Here is an 18004-nt window from a genome sequence, read left to right as displayed (position 1 = left end):
ATATGCTGTTTAACTCTCTTGATGTTACTGAACCCTCATATGACATTTAAGGTTTAATGATTCTTAATATTTAATATAGGTAAAAGCCTTAAGGAGTGTTTGTGCCTATATTTCCGAATGAAGGAACATGCCTTTGTGGGTGGACGACCTTATAACAGTGAGCCATTGGAGAATATTCTGAAAGAGGCCCTTGGGACACATACTGTGATGTCTGATATACAATATCCTAAGTAAGTTTGGGTGAGAAATTATAGAAATGGTTCATTTGTTTCACAAGTTCTTATGGAAAAGAGTTGTGTTCTAGAGATTTTGCTTTAGCATGATCCAGTATTGTTATATGTAAGGTTTCTAAACTGTACGGGTACTCCACATTTGAAAAATGTGATTTCATTTTAATGCTCAACTAAGTTAGGCTGATTTCATATAATAGTACTCATATTAAAGCAAGCTGCTGGCTGACCAATTGGAAGAGAAGGGAGAAATGTTACTGGGTTATTGTTTGGCTTTGTGAGGGTGTAATGCAAGGGAAAGGGGGAATTGTGTTCAATATATGCAGTTTCACTCTGCAAAGTTGTATTTGTAGCACAACTGTTGTGTAATGTAAAATGTAATGTAAATGTAGCAATGTTGTCAGATCTTCAACTCAGCTCCAGATGTTGAAGAGTGCAGTTGCAAGCTTGCAGTGTTCCATGTACCTACGAGTATGTCTAGTAGTGCTTGTGAGTGCAGCACACAACAAACAACATGCCTGGTCAACACATAACTGCAGACTAGTGCTGTTTTGAGTCAGATAGAGCAAAACACTGATACCAGATTTTAGGTTGGCAGAAACGAGAAAGGTCAACTAGGTAGGTGACAGTGATGACGGCTGCAATGACATTAGATGTGATAGTTTGTTTCAAAGTGAGGTTGAATCCTGAAGAGTTGTAATAAAGTTCTTTTGCTTCTCTACAGTCTTGCAGATGTAAGTTATAAATGGCCAGACACACTTAACACTTTGCGGACGAGCCATTTAAATATTTAAATCACCCTGGTGACCTGCATTTTTGAACCTACTACCCTAACTTGTGCACTGTTCAATTTAAAAATTAATATAAAATCTAATTAATTTTATGAACTAAAATTTTTGGAGAACACTTACCAATGCTCCTAGAAGTGCTAGAGAGTGTGATATTTCTGGTAACATTCCCCTTTGTGAAGTGGCATTACACAGAACTTGCACCTGTAAACAGTCATACTCCTTTTATTGTGTGCTGCGCAAACATGGCATCACCTAGAAGGCTGCTTCCCCTTGGCATGTTCACTCTTCACAATTGTATAACTTCTGTCATAATGTTCACGTTGTTGGAGATAGTATCTGTTAGTTTCCTGACATAGCATGTCAAAGAAACTGTCTCCAAAAAACAGTTCCCCTACTTCAGACACTTGCGTTGGGTCCGATGGAATTTGCTTCACCCCTGGATTTCCAGTAAACTGTCCCAAAGCAGGCGTTTTGTCTACTTTTCTCCATGTGGCTGTCCCCCCAAAGTTGCTACCTGCACTTTCGTCGGAGCTACTGTCACTTTCACTTTCACTTTCACTGTTTTTGTTTGCACCTGCCACACTCACTATCAGATTGTGAGTCGCTATTACTAGCAGACTCACAAGGGACGTCAGATAGCTCATTGGAGAACAAGTCAGATATTTCTTGTTCTTCGAGAAAACGCTTGGACCTCAACCTCTTCCGACCTTGATCCATTTTGCACTAGTAACTTCCTGCCTGGTGCATGCAGCTGGAAGATGAACAAAAGCATTTTCTTTTGGAGTGGGAAAGGAAAACAGTTGGGTCATAAACAGCGGCGTCATGTTACTGACTACGAAGCAAACATTCAAGAGGTCTATAACGCACCAGTCATGTGTCTGCCTGGCGCCAGTGCAAGGTATACTGTGTTTCAACATAACGTGTCCTAAAATCATAATAATATGCCACCGGTCCGCCACGTTTAAAAGCGCTGGGCATAAAAATATGCCACCCGTCCACAAAGTGTCAAGTGTCTTTGATTTTGGTAATTGGCTACTCTGTTTTTTCCTAAATAACATATCAAGGTACTTGATTCTTAGGGTCATCATCACAGGGGTTTTGGCAGACCGCAAGCCCGTGGCCCTCCACATGTTCCGGAACTACCCTTCACCCAGCAGAGTGATTGGTTTGGAAGAGGTGGGACTGTTTAAGCCCACGCTTAGCCCAGAAGAGCAGTTGCTGTGGCGTGCAGCTCGTGCCACTGGTGCAGCCCCTTCTTATTTCAGGTATATCTGAGCTGGTACATTAAAAGATTTTAATTTGCAAAAATAATTTACATTGTCACATATAAGGGGTTTGTTTGACGAATAATAGTGGGTTCCGGATATGATGATTTTGGTTTAGTGGCACTTCTCCATAATTACTGTTCATTATAACAGCTCACACATTGAACTCCTCCTTAACGATGTATGTCTGACGAATCTCTTGCTAGACTCTCACTAATCTCAGACTGATTGCTTCTACTCCTTGAATTTAAGTCAAAGTCACATCACGACTGACGGTCAGTCAGTCTGTCTGTCTGTCTGTCTGTCTGTCTTGGTGTTGAGCCTTGGCTGGGGCTCATTACCAAATGTTTCTTTTTAGATGACAGTTACTGTCCTGTCCATGTGGGGCGCCCTCTCTAACGAGAGGTGGAGTATATGAATCCACTGTCTTTTATAACTGCCATGCAGCTCCGATAGAAATCACTGCCTCCAAAAGTTCCATTTCTGTGTTTTATGAATGCGTTGTCTCAGAAACCATGTATTAATTCTCATGCAAAGGTCTCGTTTCTAAATGTTTACGACTTTCATTGTCTGTATCGACAGAAACCATGATTCATAATTAGTTCACTTCCAGGAGTCAATCCTTCTGTGGCAATGTGTCTGCCTATTCATTTCCTAAAGGCCGCACCATAGCTCAAGCGGTTAGTCACTGACTTCTCACCGCGGTGGCCCGGCTTCGATCCTGGGTCTGGTGAAGTGGGATTTGTGGTGGACAAAGTGACGCTGGGGCAGGTTTTCTCTGAGTACTTCGGTTTCCCCTGCCATGCTTCATTCCACAAATTGCTCCATAATTACCCTCACCTATCATCTGGGGCTGGTATAGTAGGCCAGAAGTGGCTGCAGTACAAGGGACTTAGTCCCACCCCGCTAGCAATAAAAAAAATTAGTCCCACCCCACTAGCAATAAAAAAAATTAATTTCCTAGAAACAGCCTATATGTCACAATACTGTTGTATGTAGCAGATTGTCTCTGTTAACATTATAATGTATGATTTTATTCAGTAATCATACTGTACATTACTGTATTTACAAGAGATTTGTATCTGCACAGAGTAAATATCAAGAATCAAAAATCAGATGTGAGAGTGAAAGTGTCACTAAACTAAGAGTCAGTAAATCTTATGTACATGGTTACTGAACTTCATATCTGCAGGTCACTGATTTGTAGTGTGCACTGCCCAGTACCCTCACGTAGTATGTCGGTGTACATGTTAACAGGGCCTTTGGACGTTTCCTAGATGGAGGTCTCATAGCAAACAACCCAACACTGGATGCTATGACTGAGATCCATGAATATAACCTTGCTCTCCAAGCAGTTGGCAGAACTTCTGAGGTGAAACCTCTTACTATAGTAGTCTCACTAGGAACAGGCCTGGTTCCTGTAACACAGGTAAGTATCATGTTAAGTTCCTTGTACTTACAGTTCAAGGTTCTTTAGTCCCTCAATGTAGGAGAAGAACATGGTGGTAGAAGTGGAATTTGTTAACGTTACTGTGGGGCTCAGGTTTCTGTATATCTTACCTGTTAGTTCAATCATATTTCATAAATTTTTCACGTGTAGACTCTTGAGACTGCGGTTAAATTGGCTTCAGTAGCCAACATCATAGGCTTCTTATCTGTAAAATGTAAAGTTATCCCTGTGCTTAATTAATTAAGCATCACATTTTGAATACCTGTGGGGGAGTGAAGGCATAGCTCCAAGTATTCTTGAATTTGGCACTTGGTGGAGGTGAGTGGTGAGCTTCACACCCATGCCACTGTAACCCCAAGCAAAGTGCTTTCGGTACCTATTGGATAGGAGGCTGGGTGAACTCCAGAATCAGCCTGGACACTGTGGGAGAACAGAAAATTCTCTTCCCCCTGCCTGGAATTGAACCCCAGTCATCTGACCTGTAGCCCATTGCTACACCAACTGAGCTGTACTTAAGAGAGTTAAATGCCAAGGTCGGTGTTACATGTATAGGTACAGTTTGCTTACAAGTTTGGTCAACACTGGGCCACCAGCAGTTACCTTCAGTGATGAGGAAAGTTGTCATTGGGCTTTTAAAGCTTAAACATCTCGCCCAGTTTATACTTTGTGACAGCTGGTCTTCATTACTCCAAGGGGAAGTACAGGAATGCACGTTAGGAAGGAAACATCATGTTTGAGAATCATGGTTCATCAGGTATGCAGGGTTTGAGTGAACTGATGAATATTGTGTCATTGCCTCATGCAGCAGAAGGAGATTGATGTGTTTCGTCCAGAGAGCCTGTGGGATACAGCTCGACTAGCTGTTGGTGTGTCAGCCCTTGGAGCCCTCTTGGTTGATCAGGTAAATATTCATTGTATCATTGTTCACTCATTCATGATGCTGAGCCCTTCTTGAGAAGCCACCTATTGTGCAGCTCCTCAAGAAGTTCCCAGCATTTTGTGGAATGTGAAGGTTCAATACCATGTTCACAAGAGCCCTCCAAAGGTCCCTATCCAGAGCCAGATCAATCCAATCCATGCCATCCTATCTCTCTAAGATCCATATTAATATTGTCCATCCACCTATGTCTTGGTCTTCCCAGTGGTCTCTTTCCTATCCTATGTGCATTCCTCTTCTCATTCATGCTACATGCTCTGCCCATATCATCCTCCTTGACTTGATCATTCTAATTATACTTGGAGAAGAGTACAAGTTATGAAGCTCCTCATTGTGCAGTTTTCTCAAACCTCCTGTCAGTTCATCTCTCTTTGGTCAAAATATTCTCCTCACCGCCCTGTTCTCAAACGCCCTCAGTCTGTGTTCCTCCCTTAATGTTAGATACCAAGTTTCACGCCCATACAAACCACAAGCAAAATTATATTTTTGCATATTCTAATTTTTATGTTTTTAGACAGCAGACGAGAAGACAGAAGGTTCTGGACTGAATGGTAGCAAGCATTACCTGAGTTCAATCGCCTCTTAATTTCCTCCTGAATCAGGTTTTGATTTGTTATAATTGTTCCAAAATATCTGAACTGTGCCACATTTTCAAAACATCTGTTACCTGTCTTTATGTCATAATTTTGCCCTGCATTCTGCTGACAAGACAGCAACATATACTTAGCTTTCTCTGTGTTTACTTCCCAACTAGCCTTCTTACTAGTGTCAATTAAAGTTTGTATGTTTTTCTTCGTGGTATCCATACTATCACCCAGTAGATTCACATCACCAGCATAGACCAACAGCTGATGTGTCCTGTTTATTTCATTCTCACATGGTTTCCTGAACCTATGTTGTATCCTTTCCTTACACATTTGATTTTGTAATATAATCCAATGGGAGAACATAGTTACTTGTTATACATTACATTACTGAAAGTGTAAAGAGAAACATTCCATGAATTTGAGGTTTGCAGTGGGCTAATTAAGGTTTTTCTGCCATATCTTTCTTTCAGCTCCTCTAAAAGGGAATTAATTGGTGTGACTTTTGTCCCTCTCCCAATACTTTCTTTGTGTGTGGAAAACTGGAGTGTGTGAAAGCATCGGTGATCATTTGCTAGTACATTCAGTTTTATGACTTGTTTAGGCCACAGCAAGTGATGGACGAGTTGTACATCGTGCGAGGGCTTGGTGTTCCATGACTGGTGTGCCATATTATCGCTTCACTCCACAGTTGTCAGAAGATATATCAATGGATGAAAAAAATGATGAAAAACTAGTGAATATGCTGTGGGAGACAAAAGCATATATACATTCTAATTACAGCATGGTTAGAGAAGCAGCATTTCTTCTTAGTAATGAACAGCAACATAGGTAACCTCTCTAGTCAAATATTTGTGTTTTATGGTTTGGAGATTGAACCTTGACACTATATAGTCTTGATACTGATAGTGTTATAAAATAGCCAAAAAGAAAAACTCACAACCAATGTAATTATGTGGATTTTGTACATATCTGAAAATTACATATGTAAACAGGATTCTAAATTGTGCTGTAAATTGCCCCCAGTTTATTCAATCACTGTGGAATACATCAGGGTTACGTGATGTGTTAAATATTAACTCATGTGGCACACTTGTAATTTTCTTTTGTCAGTCAAGCCTTTAAAGTACTGTATACTGCTTTATAGATTGTGATGTTTTATACAACTTTCTTTGCAGGCTCAATTATCTGTGATATTGTTCCCTTGCCACTTAAGTCAGATTTAAATTAAGTGTCATAATTTATGCAGCTGTTCCTCAGTTTATCTCTGAGCGATCAATCTTTAGCTGTGCCATCACTTGAAACAAACTAACTTCGCCAACAAGCGGTGGTTGCTCAGGTGGTATAGTTTGCTGGCGGACTATAGGCCATGGAGTTTTTTGTTTTTTGTTCCTCACTTTATAAATTGTCATTGTTGCTGTTGGTGGTAAACGTTAAAAACATGAACAAGGTTATTCTTTGTGTAGTAAGTGGAAATAAATAGTACATGATTAAACATAAAGCTTCATCTTGTGTCTTATAAATATCTTAAATCAGTTTCGTAGTTTATGTCAAGATATAGTACATGTAAGTTTCTAAAGCAGTCTCAGCAACTGATTCCCATTCTAAGTTTTTTTTTTTAACAGAAATTTTATTAGAACTTGATGTTGTTTTTACTGGAAATAATTTTACTTATAAGTATCTTACGATTTTTGTGGTCTAATGAAACATTATATGAACACTGAAAATTGTAATGTATATGAAGAAAATGAAAGGATATAAGTGAAGATTTTAATTATTTACAATGGAATTTGTTGCATGGATCTTACATAAATTTTGAGGTTTTCAGACAAGTGATTATTTAGATTACAGTCTTCTAGGTTGTGACACCATGTATCTTAGAGGTATCTAGGCAGCTTTCAAGGAAGTAGGTCACTGTTGCTGAGACCCAAGAAAGGGGGTGAAGATATGGGGCAGGGACGTGACTGGATTGGAAAGAAAATGCTTAATACTAAACCAGAAGGAAATGGGAGAGTGGGAAGACCAAGATTAAGATGGGAAGAATGTGTGTGGCAGGACATAAGAATTTTGGGTGTAAAGAACTGGAGGAATGTAGCATCGAATGGAGAAGAATGGCGAGCAATCCTGAGGAAGGCCAGGGCCCACAAAGGGCTGTTGTGCCAGTGATGATGATGATGATGATGATTATACATCCACTCCCCCATATGCCTTCATGGTGTAGTGCTTAATTAGTTAAGCACAGGGATAAATTTATATGCATTGAATAATGATTAAAAAAATTAGGTACAATAACACTTCAGCATAGAGGCATTTTCATACAGATGTACTCTATGTAACACAAACCGAACAATGTCTGGTAATTTTGGCATACCTCAAAATGCAGTATTCCTAGAGTTCTCATATGAGAATATTTCCTTTTAAGAATTATTTCTATTGGTTGAAGTGTAGTGGAAGACTTTCCTTCGTGTGTAAGGAGAATTTGTTTTAATCTTGTTTGTCCTTTGGATAGATTACAGTTGTTAGTTTTCAGAACTGGTATTTCTTGTTTTGGTGTATGAAGTCATCATGTTTTAATATCAGATCTCTGGATTGGTAGTGAAATTATCTTCACAAGAAATTGTAGAACAATGTATTGTAGTCTTACTTTATGTTTACAGTTATAGTAAGGAGATGATAATCAAACATATTGTTTAATATTTCTGGATAAATAAATTGCCATAGAAAATTTGTAATACGTATTTATGAATAAATTATGTTGTATATGTTTGTATGATGTATCACTTATTTTATGAAATGGCTATGTGGAACCTGTTCTGGGAAGAAGGTACCACTCCTCTGGACAGAAGTTCTTGGGTTTGAGACAGTCTGGATTCAATGTACATATCAGTATGCATATCCCCTTCCTTACATTTACATTTGACAAGGACAAAATGTGATATTTGATGCTATACAGTCTAACTACTAATGGTGACATGAAATAAGCCACAAATGTGAGGAATATCAACTCCATACTGTGGTTTGTTTTCCGTGTGAAACCAGAGGCTCCCTCTGCTTGCCATTCTCTTCATGTTTTCTATCAGGGTGCAAAATACAAACCCTACATGATCTGTGCTAAATGTGGATTCCTATCTTTAATAGGAAGTAGGGGTCAGAATGGTTAAGTACCACACACCTGCAGGCATGAGTCATAACAGAAAATGGTTATGGAAACTGAAGTTTGATTGGATCCTTTTAATTCATTAACATGAAGTGAGTTGATTTGTATGCATTAAGATACCTGGTAAGTAAGGTAAAAGTATCCCGGGAGACCCATAGGGTTGTGAGACAGTGAGGCTCTCACATTTTCTCTAGACAGTTGGCTCACAGATGGTAGTGAAGCTGTCAGTCTTATGTGTCAGCTGGCTGCCCTTTACCCTCCAGGAAGATTCCTGGTACTTTTTTTGGGCTGTAGTGTGGCTGGAAGGATTAGGTCAAGTGAAAAATCCAGTGACATTGGTAATCACACCTGTGACCTTTGAGCTTGCAGCATAGAACCTCAACCAACTATGGTACTGTAGATCATGATACTAGAGAAAATGAAAGTTTCTCAGCTNATTAAAGTTAACCTTGGTATCATAATTGTATTATAGAAGAGTTTAGGTTTTAACAGTGATTCATTTTCTTCCTTTAAAGTTATTGATGATGTTATCAGTACAAGACTGCATAGAGTTGATGATAGGATGTTAGAATATAGATCAGCTGGTGGAATAAGAATTGTCAGGGAAAATTGAAGTGCTTGGAGAAAACCTGCCCCAGTGCAATTTTATCCACCACAAATGCCACATGACCTGTCCTGGGGTAGAACCCAGTGAACCGTGTTGGGATGCAGATCTTGTTTGAGAGTGATGGTACTGTGCATCTTCATGCAGTGTTGCAGGCATGCCACACCTTCAGACTGGAATGATGGTAACATCATGCACTAGCACAGCTGTTAAAATCTTGGGGTGGTACTTTCCCATTAGCCTCCAGAGATTTATTTTCATGCTTTAGGCCATCCATTATATCAATATATGTTATGTAACCTTAACCCAATAAAGGCAAAGTTGTGCTGAATTAAGCATTATGCTATAAAGATTAAGTGGAGTGAAGGAGTAGCACCATATATATTTAACCTCAACACTAGGTGAAAGTGAGTTGCTAGCTTCAAGCCCCAGCCGCTTTACTGCAGAAAGATCCCAGGCACACATTAAATAGAAAGTTGTATGTGTATAAGAGCTGTCAGAGATGCAGCAGTCAAGAAAATATCTCATGCCCCTTGCAAGCTATAGAAGCCTGATTGCATGGCTATCCCACCCATTGCCCAGTCACTACACTATCTGCACTATTCCATCTCCCTAATTATTTTGCATTTATAACACAGTATAAGAAAAGCTTGCCCTCTCTACTTTCTCTAAATTCTTTCATATGTTTAAACAGACTCCTCTAGAACTTAAACAGCTACTGTAGATCATGATACTAGAGAAACTGAAAGTTTCTCAGCGGGTCAAGAAATTACCAACCTTCTAAGGAACCAGAACGTTCATTATCTTATTCTTGGAAGTCCACCACTGAACCATATTCTGCCTCAGGTAAATCAAATTAACACTCTCACAGCCTATTTCCTTAAAGCATAAATAATTTTACAATTTTAAAGTGTATCTGGTAAATTTGCTTGACTGCAGATTTCAAATACGAGAGTTCTGGTACCATTTGGAGAAAGTGGGAGACAAGCTGCAAAATATTGTTAATTTTTTGTCTGAGAATTATGCAACATCCAACATTTTGACAAAATAAAAAATTAGGAAAGAAAAGGTTGCTTTTAATTTTTAAAGTAGGAATTATATGAAAACTATACATGTCTCAGCAAATGTTTTTTAAGTGTATGTTGACAAGACTGTGCATAGCTCCAGTCGTTTCCTCCGTTTGGTCAACTGTATATGCTCTTATGTGCAAAGAAATGCTACTACACATCAAAACTGTCGATTGTCATCGCGTGTTACAAGCTGATGAACATGTAGACTTAGACTAAACACCATTGGGTGCCAACGTTTTTTATTGTGGAAAATAACTGTAAATACACAAAAGTCCTAGGCAATGCACATCCGGCCCTCTGTACTCTGTAGCAACTGTTATAAACATCTTATTCTATTACAGCTGTCTCCCCGCAATTCTTCATATAGATCTTAACTTGCATCTGAGAGTATCCTATTATTAATTAATTAATTTACTTCTTTCTTTCTTACATTTGTTTTGAAATAAATATAGGAATACTGTTTATGAAGTAACAGACGCCTTGCACAAATCTTTTTTCTTCTAGCCTTAAGAGCTCTGTAACTAATTATCGTAGTTTTTACTGTTCTCCGACAGACTGTCCACTTTTACCCGTTGGTGGCGGCGGTGTCATGCATACCGTGCTTCCCCTAGCCGATGAAGACTGCTGTGTGGGTAGCTGTAACCGGCAATAAGATCAGCCGGTATTAAGGTCACCTGCTATTCGACCACCAAAATATTCTCCGTGCCTTGTCACATAAAATAATCCGTGAATTTGACAGAATGATATTGCTTTGTTATATGTTGCAAACATTCTGTCATGCTGCACATTTCCGGAAATACAGGAAGCGAAGCCTATGCGAAGTGTTCGTCTCGAGAAGTGGTGTTTATGCTAAGTGCTTATTATGTTGAAGATTATGATGTGAAATTATTACGTGTCATATTATATTTGTTTAATATATTATAATCAGTGAACTTTAAATAGTCATTCCNTCAGATATCATGCACATGCATGCAAAAACACAGAAGATAGTTTGTTTTTTTTTATTGTGAAAAATAACTGTAAATACACAAAAGTCCTAGGCAATGCACATCCGGCCCTCTGTANAGTGGAATGAAGATTGGCAGGGGAAACCGAAGTACTAGGAGAAAACCTGCCCCAGCGCCACTTTGCCCACCACAAATTCCACTTGACCAGACCCCGGGATCGAACCCAGGCCGCCGCCGTGGGAAGCCAGCGACTAACCGCTTGAGCTATGGCGCGGCCCATTCACATATAAACTGAAATTATTATAATATAAACTTGTCCAGTTACAGTGTGGATACGCACAGTGCCATGTGCAATGAAGCCCAGCAGCATTACAGGATACGATGGTAAGTCGAATGGCGCTATAATGAAATTAGCCTGTAAATGATGAAAAGGGTTATGTTTCAATGTTGAACGCATGTATTAGTCTATCATTCGCATGCAGATATGAGTTTAACGGTATGTGCTAAGTAACACTTCATTTAATGTATTATGTTATAAAACTGTTGCGTTTTACCATACTCTGATCATAAGCCTACGGACATTTGGAGGTTTTGGAGTGTGTAGCTGGCAAGCATACCATGAAAATACGACACGTCGTACTTTAGCGTTTTTTGTTTTAACGGATAAAATAATGATTTACGTATCTTACAGTTGAAACTAAGTTCAACTTTGGCATGCCATAGCTCAAGCGGTTAGTCGCTGGCTTCCCACCCCTGCGGCCCGTGTTCGAGCCCGGGTCTGGTCAAGTGGGATTTGTGGTGGTCAAAGTGGTTCTGGGGCAGGTTTTCTCCGAGTGCTTCGGTTTCCCCTGCCAATTTTCATTCCACCAAATTCTCCATCATCATAATCACCTGGGGAAGGTACAATAGGCCAATCACTGGCCGACGTGCCGAGTGGACCCAGCTGGACTCCACCCCCACTAAGCGAATTAAGTAAAAAAGTTCAACATTTCAGCTAGGCCTAAAATTTTCCCACTACTTGATTCATTAAGAAACATTAAGCTGCTGATAGGAACTCAAAATTTCGACAATTTCCATGGACTCTTGCGAAAATGTATCTGCTGCCATTGAATTTATGCCTGACATTCAGTTACCGAGAATAATAGAGTATTAATTCTGACTTTGTGTTTGTCAACCGTTGGGATTCGGTAGTCGGCTGGCTGAGATGTAGGGTCAAGAAAGTAGAATATGTAGGAGTATGTTTTTTTTTTTTTGACAAAATGGCAGTTGGGACGCGAGATGGAAAAAGTTAATTTCATTCAAATTCACCTAACCCCAATCTGTTAAACCTAACTATATGCAGAAGCTGACAATTGCTCAGCTAATCAGGAAATTTCGTGGCATTCATAGAACTCGAGGCATCATTATCACAATTTGGCCCTGTCCTCAGCCAAATGGATCAATTAATTTCTTATTTTAATATTATCTGCCCAGAAGGCTGAGGTCTTTATTGACCTCGTAATGTTTTTTTTGCCTAAAATTTTTTATATACTTTATATCTCTCTCAAGACCGCCTCTGTGGTCTAGTGGTCAGAGTTCCTACCTACAGATCCAGAGGTCCCGGGTTCGATTCCCGGTGCTACAAGATTCTCTGAGAAGTAGTGGGTATGGAAAGGGGTCCACTCAGCCTCGTGAAGATAACTGAGGATCTATTTCCAGGAAATAGCGGCTCTGGTCTAGAAAACCGAGATTAACGGCCGTGGGGATCCGTTGCTTACCACGTGACACTCTCTATCCGCAAAAATTGGTACTAAGTTTTTTGGTTTTGCATCTCTCTCATACGTTCCTTCCTCTTAGGCCCAACTAACTAACCAACTGACCGGCCGACCGACTAATTACTTCCATGTAGCTGAGTATTTGAGAAGTCGCCAGTCGCTCAGCTACTCAAGAATTTCGTAACATTTTATGGAACCCGAAAGTTCATGTTCACTGGTCCAAATCCTGAGCCAGATTAATCCAATCCATACCGCCTCATCCTGTTTCTCTAAGATCCATCTTAATGTTATCCCACCGCTTACGTCTAGGTATTCTTAGTGGCCTCTTTCCTCCTGGTTTTCCAACAGAAGTCCTATATGAACTCCATATCTTGCACTGTGCTTTCCTATGACAGATGTCATGTTATTTGAGTGTGGAAGTAAAAATAAAATTTCTATCGTTCTTAATTAAACAATACACCATGACGATATAAGGAAGAGTGGAGGTATAGACCCATACATTGTTAACGCGTGTACTAGCTGAGGATGATTTGCCAGCTTCACGCCCCTGTCTGTTTGCCCTCGGTAAAAGAGCCCCTGACACTCATTCGGATACGTGATTTATGAAGGTTCTTGGAAGGGGAAATCGTGACTAATTTAAGATAATATCCCAGCATTTGTCAGGAGGAACAGAAGAAAACCATGGAAAGCCTCAGTCAGGATAGTCGATGTAGATGATTTTCGAACCTGCGCTATCCAAACAGAAGTTNGATCGCACTAACAGCCGCAGTTCATAATAAACTTGTTATTTATTCCTGACTATCACTGTGACAGCCCTCATCTCGTCACGTACATAGCCAAGCCTCCACCCCACTTTGATGACACAGCGTGTTCTGTTGTCAGGTGCCAAATCATAAGAGATCCACGCGTCACGTGACAGCGCTCTTGCTTGCGTCACTTGTCTGTAATAGGAGACTGACTGACGGTGACATGTGAATAAACTCACAATAAAAAAAAAACTTTACTACTTGGTTTAAAACATCCATTGCAATGATTAATTCTTTCTGAACCATGACTGGCTTCTAATTACAAGTGTGTGTAGATCGGTGTTAATCCAGTAGTGGCAGTCTCCTCGCCACTGGAAACTTATTTTGTGGGGGCTACATAAGCGATTGTACAGTATGTATGAAGGTCGCAGTGCGAGGGCCGGATTTCATGACCCACCCTTACACACATACACACGTGTATCTGTATGTATGTACGTATGTGTGTATGTAAGGTAAAGGTAAAGTCGTTCCTATGCTTAACTAATTAAGCACTACGCCATGAAGGCGTAAGGGAGAGTGGATGTATAGATCCACATTTTCTTGACCTCGGCACTAGTTGACTGTGAGTGGTCAGCTTCACGCCTAGGCCGCTTTTACCCCGGGGGGGGGGAAATATCCCCCCGGTACCCATAGGGGAGGAGATTGCGTGGACACTGGTCGACGTGGAGAAGAGAACATTTTTGGCCTTACCGGAGCTGGAATTCCCACCCCTCGGTCGTCCAGCCCGTAGCCAGCCGCTATGCTGACTATTCTATCCCGGCTTCTTGTGTGTATGTATATGAATGTATGTACATTCTTTCTTATTTAGGATCTGAGACGTTGATCCGGGATAGCTCAGTCGGTATAGCGACTGGTTATGGGCTGGACGACCGAGGGGTTGGAGTTCGATTCCAGTAGGGCGAAGAATCTTCTTTTTTCCACGTCGTCCAGACCGGCTCTGGGGCTCACCCAGCCTCCTATCCAGTGGGTACCGAGGCTCTTTCCCTGGAGGCAAAGCGGCCGGGGCGTGAAACTGACCACTCACCTACAGCTAGTCAGGAAAATATGGATCTATAAATGCACTCCTCCACAAGTCTTCGTGGCGTAGTGCTTAATTAGTTAAGCAAAGGTGTAACTTTATCTTTACTTTTACCCTACATGATATTTCTTTAGGTACAAAAGTAAGAATTTTGAATTCATTTTTATAAGAAACAAAAATATCATTGCTGTCTGGCTACATGTCTATTGTTCTTATATTTCTTAACCGTCCATAATATAGCTTCGTAACTACCACAGCCCCAGTGGGCCTAGGCCTACCCCCATGGACTTCTCCGTTCACTTCGGTTTTTCTAGATCTTACACATAAGGTAGGACTCCTTGGGCGGGTGATCAGCTTGTCGCAAGGCCTCTACCTGTAGACAAACACAGAAAAACGCACACACACAAACTAAACATCCATGCCCTGAGTGGGATTCGAACCCACGATCCCGGTTTCCAAGCCAGCGAAGACAGTACATGCCTTAGACCGCTCGGCTACCGTCCAATTATTCGCCTGAAACTGAGGAAAACCATGACTTTTTTTCCGGGTAGTCAGGGCTCCTTCCGAAATTCGAAGTGGGTACCTCTGGGATATGTCATCCGTTACCTCTTGTCACAAACTGCCCGGTGAGCATGAAGAATACGAGATACGGAGTGTCATTGTGTGTGAGGGTCATATCACAGTTATTTTCCCAGGGGAATGACGGGCACCATGGAACCCTGTCAAGGCAGTTGGTTTTGCGATGTGATTCAGAGACCTCCCTCCAGGTGGCTGATGTCAGACTGCACTTATTGCTCCCAGCTCATTCGCGCGGAATTCAACGATGCATTGCCTTGTCTGCTCTGTCACTTTACGTGACATGACAGAATCGATGGACCTTGTCGAGTTGAGCTTTCGAAAAGATAATATATATTCTTGAAGGCATGTGATTCGAGTGCTCTGATATAATTTTAAGATGATCTTTTACTCTTTCCTAAGTCAATGAAGAGCAGTACAGGTCAGGCGGCTTGGGTTCGATTTTTGGGAAGTGGAAAAGCCTCCCTAGCGCTGTTGTCTGTAAACGTTTTCTTGTTCTGACGTAAGTGAGTATTGTGAGTTCATGAAATTATAATCTACTAGTAATGCTCGTTGAAATTCAAATGGAGAAATATAAAATATTGTCACGTGTTTATAGATCCGTGACTAATAATAACGGATTCTGGATTGGATAATTGGTTTTATTAACACCTTCTTCTACAATCTCTCTTAATCACAATCAGAAATCACTAGGACATGCTCCATTCTCGTTCTCCGCTGTACTCCTCTCTACTCAAAGTCAAAGTCACATTGCGACTGACGGTCAGTCAGTCGGCAAGTCTTGGAGTCGCAGTCTTTCTCGGGTCCGAATCCCTTGGGACTCTCGACCATATTTTACTATCTCAGATTTGAGACTTTCCTTTTCGTCGCTTCTTACGGCTCGCAGGGTGACGGCGGAGGTATTCGACCCTGCCTCCACACGGGTTTACAACAGACTGTCTCACTTGTCCTGCTTATAATACCTCGGCACAGACTGAATAGAAAACAACTCTTTAAATAGTTCGTCTCTTATTGCATAGATGTGTCACGGACCGCATAGAAGATACCGCTTCCCAGTAAGTCCATTGGTGTGTGTTAGGAATCTGTTGCCTAGCAAATGGCGTTCTTTACAAGGACCTACATGCTACAGAGTATCACGAATATAAACATAGGGAACACACAACATTTATTAAGGCTGAGAGTTGAGTGTATCCCCTGTGAAATAACTTCTGCTCGTTTCGGTTCAGAATAACCAAAGTTGGTACGAATTTTCAGTACCGTGGTAATCCCATTGCAACTGCGATTATCCCTACTGTCGAATCTGGAGCCATCCTTCACTATCTGCTTCCCCTCCATATCCCTCTCCAGCCCGACGTTACCAAAGGAACTCTTTGCTGCAATCACCAAGCTCGACGCGTCAGCCGACACACTTGATTTATGAAATGGAGCATCCAGCCCGGATTTCTATGTAACTAAGCATAAAAAATTGTAAATTCAGAAAATAGGGGTGGAAGCCACTTACAGCTTTCAGGGAAACAACTTACAGCAGTTATTGAAAGTGGTCCGCATTTTACCCTTCATAAAATTTCTAACGATTCAGAAACTGGGGGAAAAAAATGCCTTATGTTACAAAAGTTAAAAAGAAGAGGGAAGAAATTAATTTGTCATGTTATAACACCACAGGGGTTGAGATATAAAGATAAAACTCATTTCGTAGAGGGAAAATTAAGATCTGCGGACATTAGGTTACATTGTCTGTGATATAAATGGTGCCCAATTTAGCCCAGTTTCCATGGACGAATCTTCACTTTGAAGAAAACAGTCTTCTTGGATGTGGTAACGTGTAGATGTTGTGTTAACCGACGTTTCGGAGGAACGTATTGCCTCCATCTTCAGGGTAGAAGAAAAAAGAAAATCCTCGAGCTAGGAACCAACGTGAGCAGGTGCTAACTGGCTAATGTCGAATCGACTATACCCAGCTGTCGTTGGTTGTCGCGGATTTTGTTCTTTTTCCTTCTGTCCTAAAGATGGAGGCGATACGTTCCTCCGAAACGTCGGTAACGCAATTTGTACACGGCGCCACATCCAAGAAGACTGATTTCTTCATTGTCACCGCAGTGAAAACCTGAAATCTTACATAGGATCTTTACGTTCTTGCATAGAACATAACGTTATATAGAACGCAGGTCTTATTTATTTTTGTTTATTATTTTATGTAACTGGCAAAATGTATATAAGGGGTTATTTAACGTCGAGTAACAATGGCGACGATTATATGTGAGTTCAGGAGAATATAGTCCCACTACCCAAGTTAAAAATTCATTAATCTCTCGAAAGATGTAGCACGAATGGGGAGACGAGGAATGCATATAGGATATTGGTTGGAAGGCCAGAAGGAAAGAGACCACTGGGAAGACCAAGGCGTAGGTGGGTGAACAATATTAAAATGGATCTTAGAGATATAGGATGGGATGGTATTGATTGGATTGATCTGGCTTAGGATAGGAACCAGTGGATGATCTTGTGAACACGGTAATGTACCTTCGGGTTCCATAAACTGCCGGGAAGTTCTTGAGTAGCTGCAGAATTGGCAGCTCCTCCAGAAGGGCTCAGCTCCATGAGTAAGTAAAACTTTTGATACAGTTCATCACTACTCCTACTAGTACCACCACCCTTTCCTTTTCTATTACTTTCCATAGTTTAATTGACTTACTGCAAAAATACTGCTGGCCCTTGCCAGTACATTGAATCTTGCTTCCGAGTCCCATGGGACTCATGGTCAGATTTAGTTTCTAACTGTTCTGGGAGCCTTGAGACCATATATGCCCCTTATTTT

The 18004-nt window shown here is 40.8% G+C and overlaps 1 protein-coding gene across 2 annotated transcripts in view; it reads left to right on the top strand.

The window, feature by feature from the left end:
• Nucleotides 1-7308, top strand: part of LOC111875780 (85/88 kDa calcium-independent phospholipase A2) — a 34006-nt gene extending 26698 nt beyond the window's left edge. For both annotated transcript variants that reach the window (XM_023872298.2, XM_033750204.1), the window contains exons 9-13: nt 80-230; nt 2101-2286; nt 3544-3715; nt 4542-4637; nt 5862-7308. In XM_023872298.2, coding sequence (XP_023728066.1) covers nt 80-230; nt 2101-2286; nt 3544-3715; nt 4542-4637; nt 5862-6092 — 836 coding nt within the window. In that variant the 3' untranslated portion in view covers nt 6093-7308. The remainder of the gene's footprint in view (nt 1-79; nt 231-2100; nt 2287-3543; nt 3716-4541; nt 4638-5861) is intronic.
• Nucleotides 7309-18004: the final 10696 nt, after the last annotated feature.

The sequence above is a fragment of the Cryptotermes secundus genome, unplaced genomic scaffold (assembly GCF_002891405.2).
Source record: "Cryptotermes secundus unplaced genomic scaffold, Csec_1.0 scaffold775, whole genome shotgun sequence".
NCBI classification, from domain to species: domain Eukaryota; kingdom Metazoa; phylum Arthropoda; class Insecta; order Blattodea; family Kalotermitidae; genus Cryptotermes; species Cryptotermes secundus.
The sequence above is the reverse complement of the archived record's forward strand: the minus strand, read 5'-3'. Positions and strand labels throughout refer to the sequence as shown.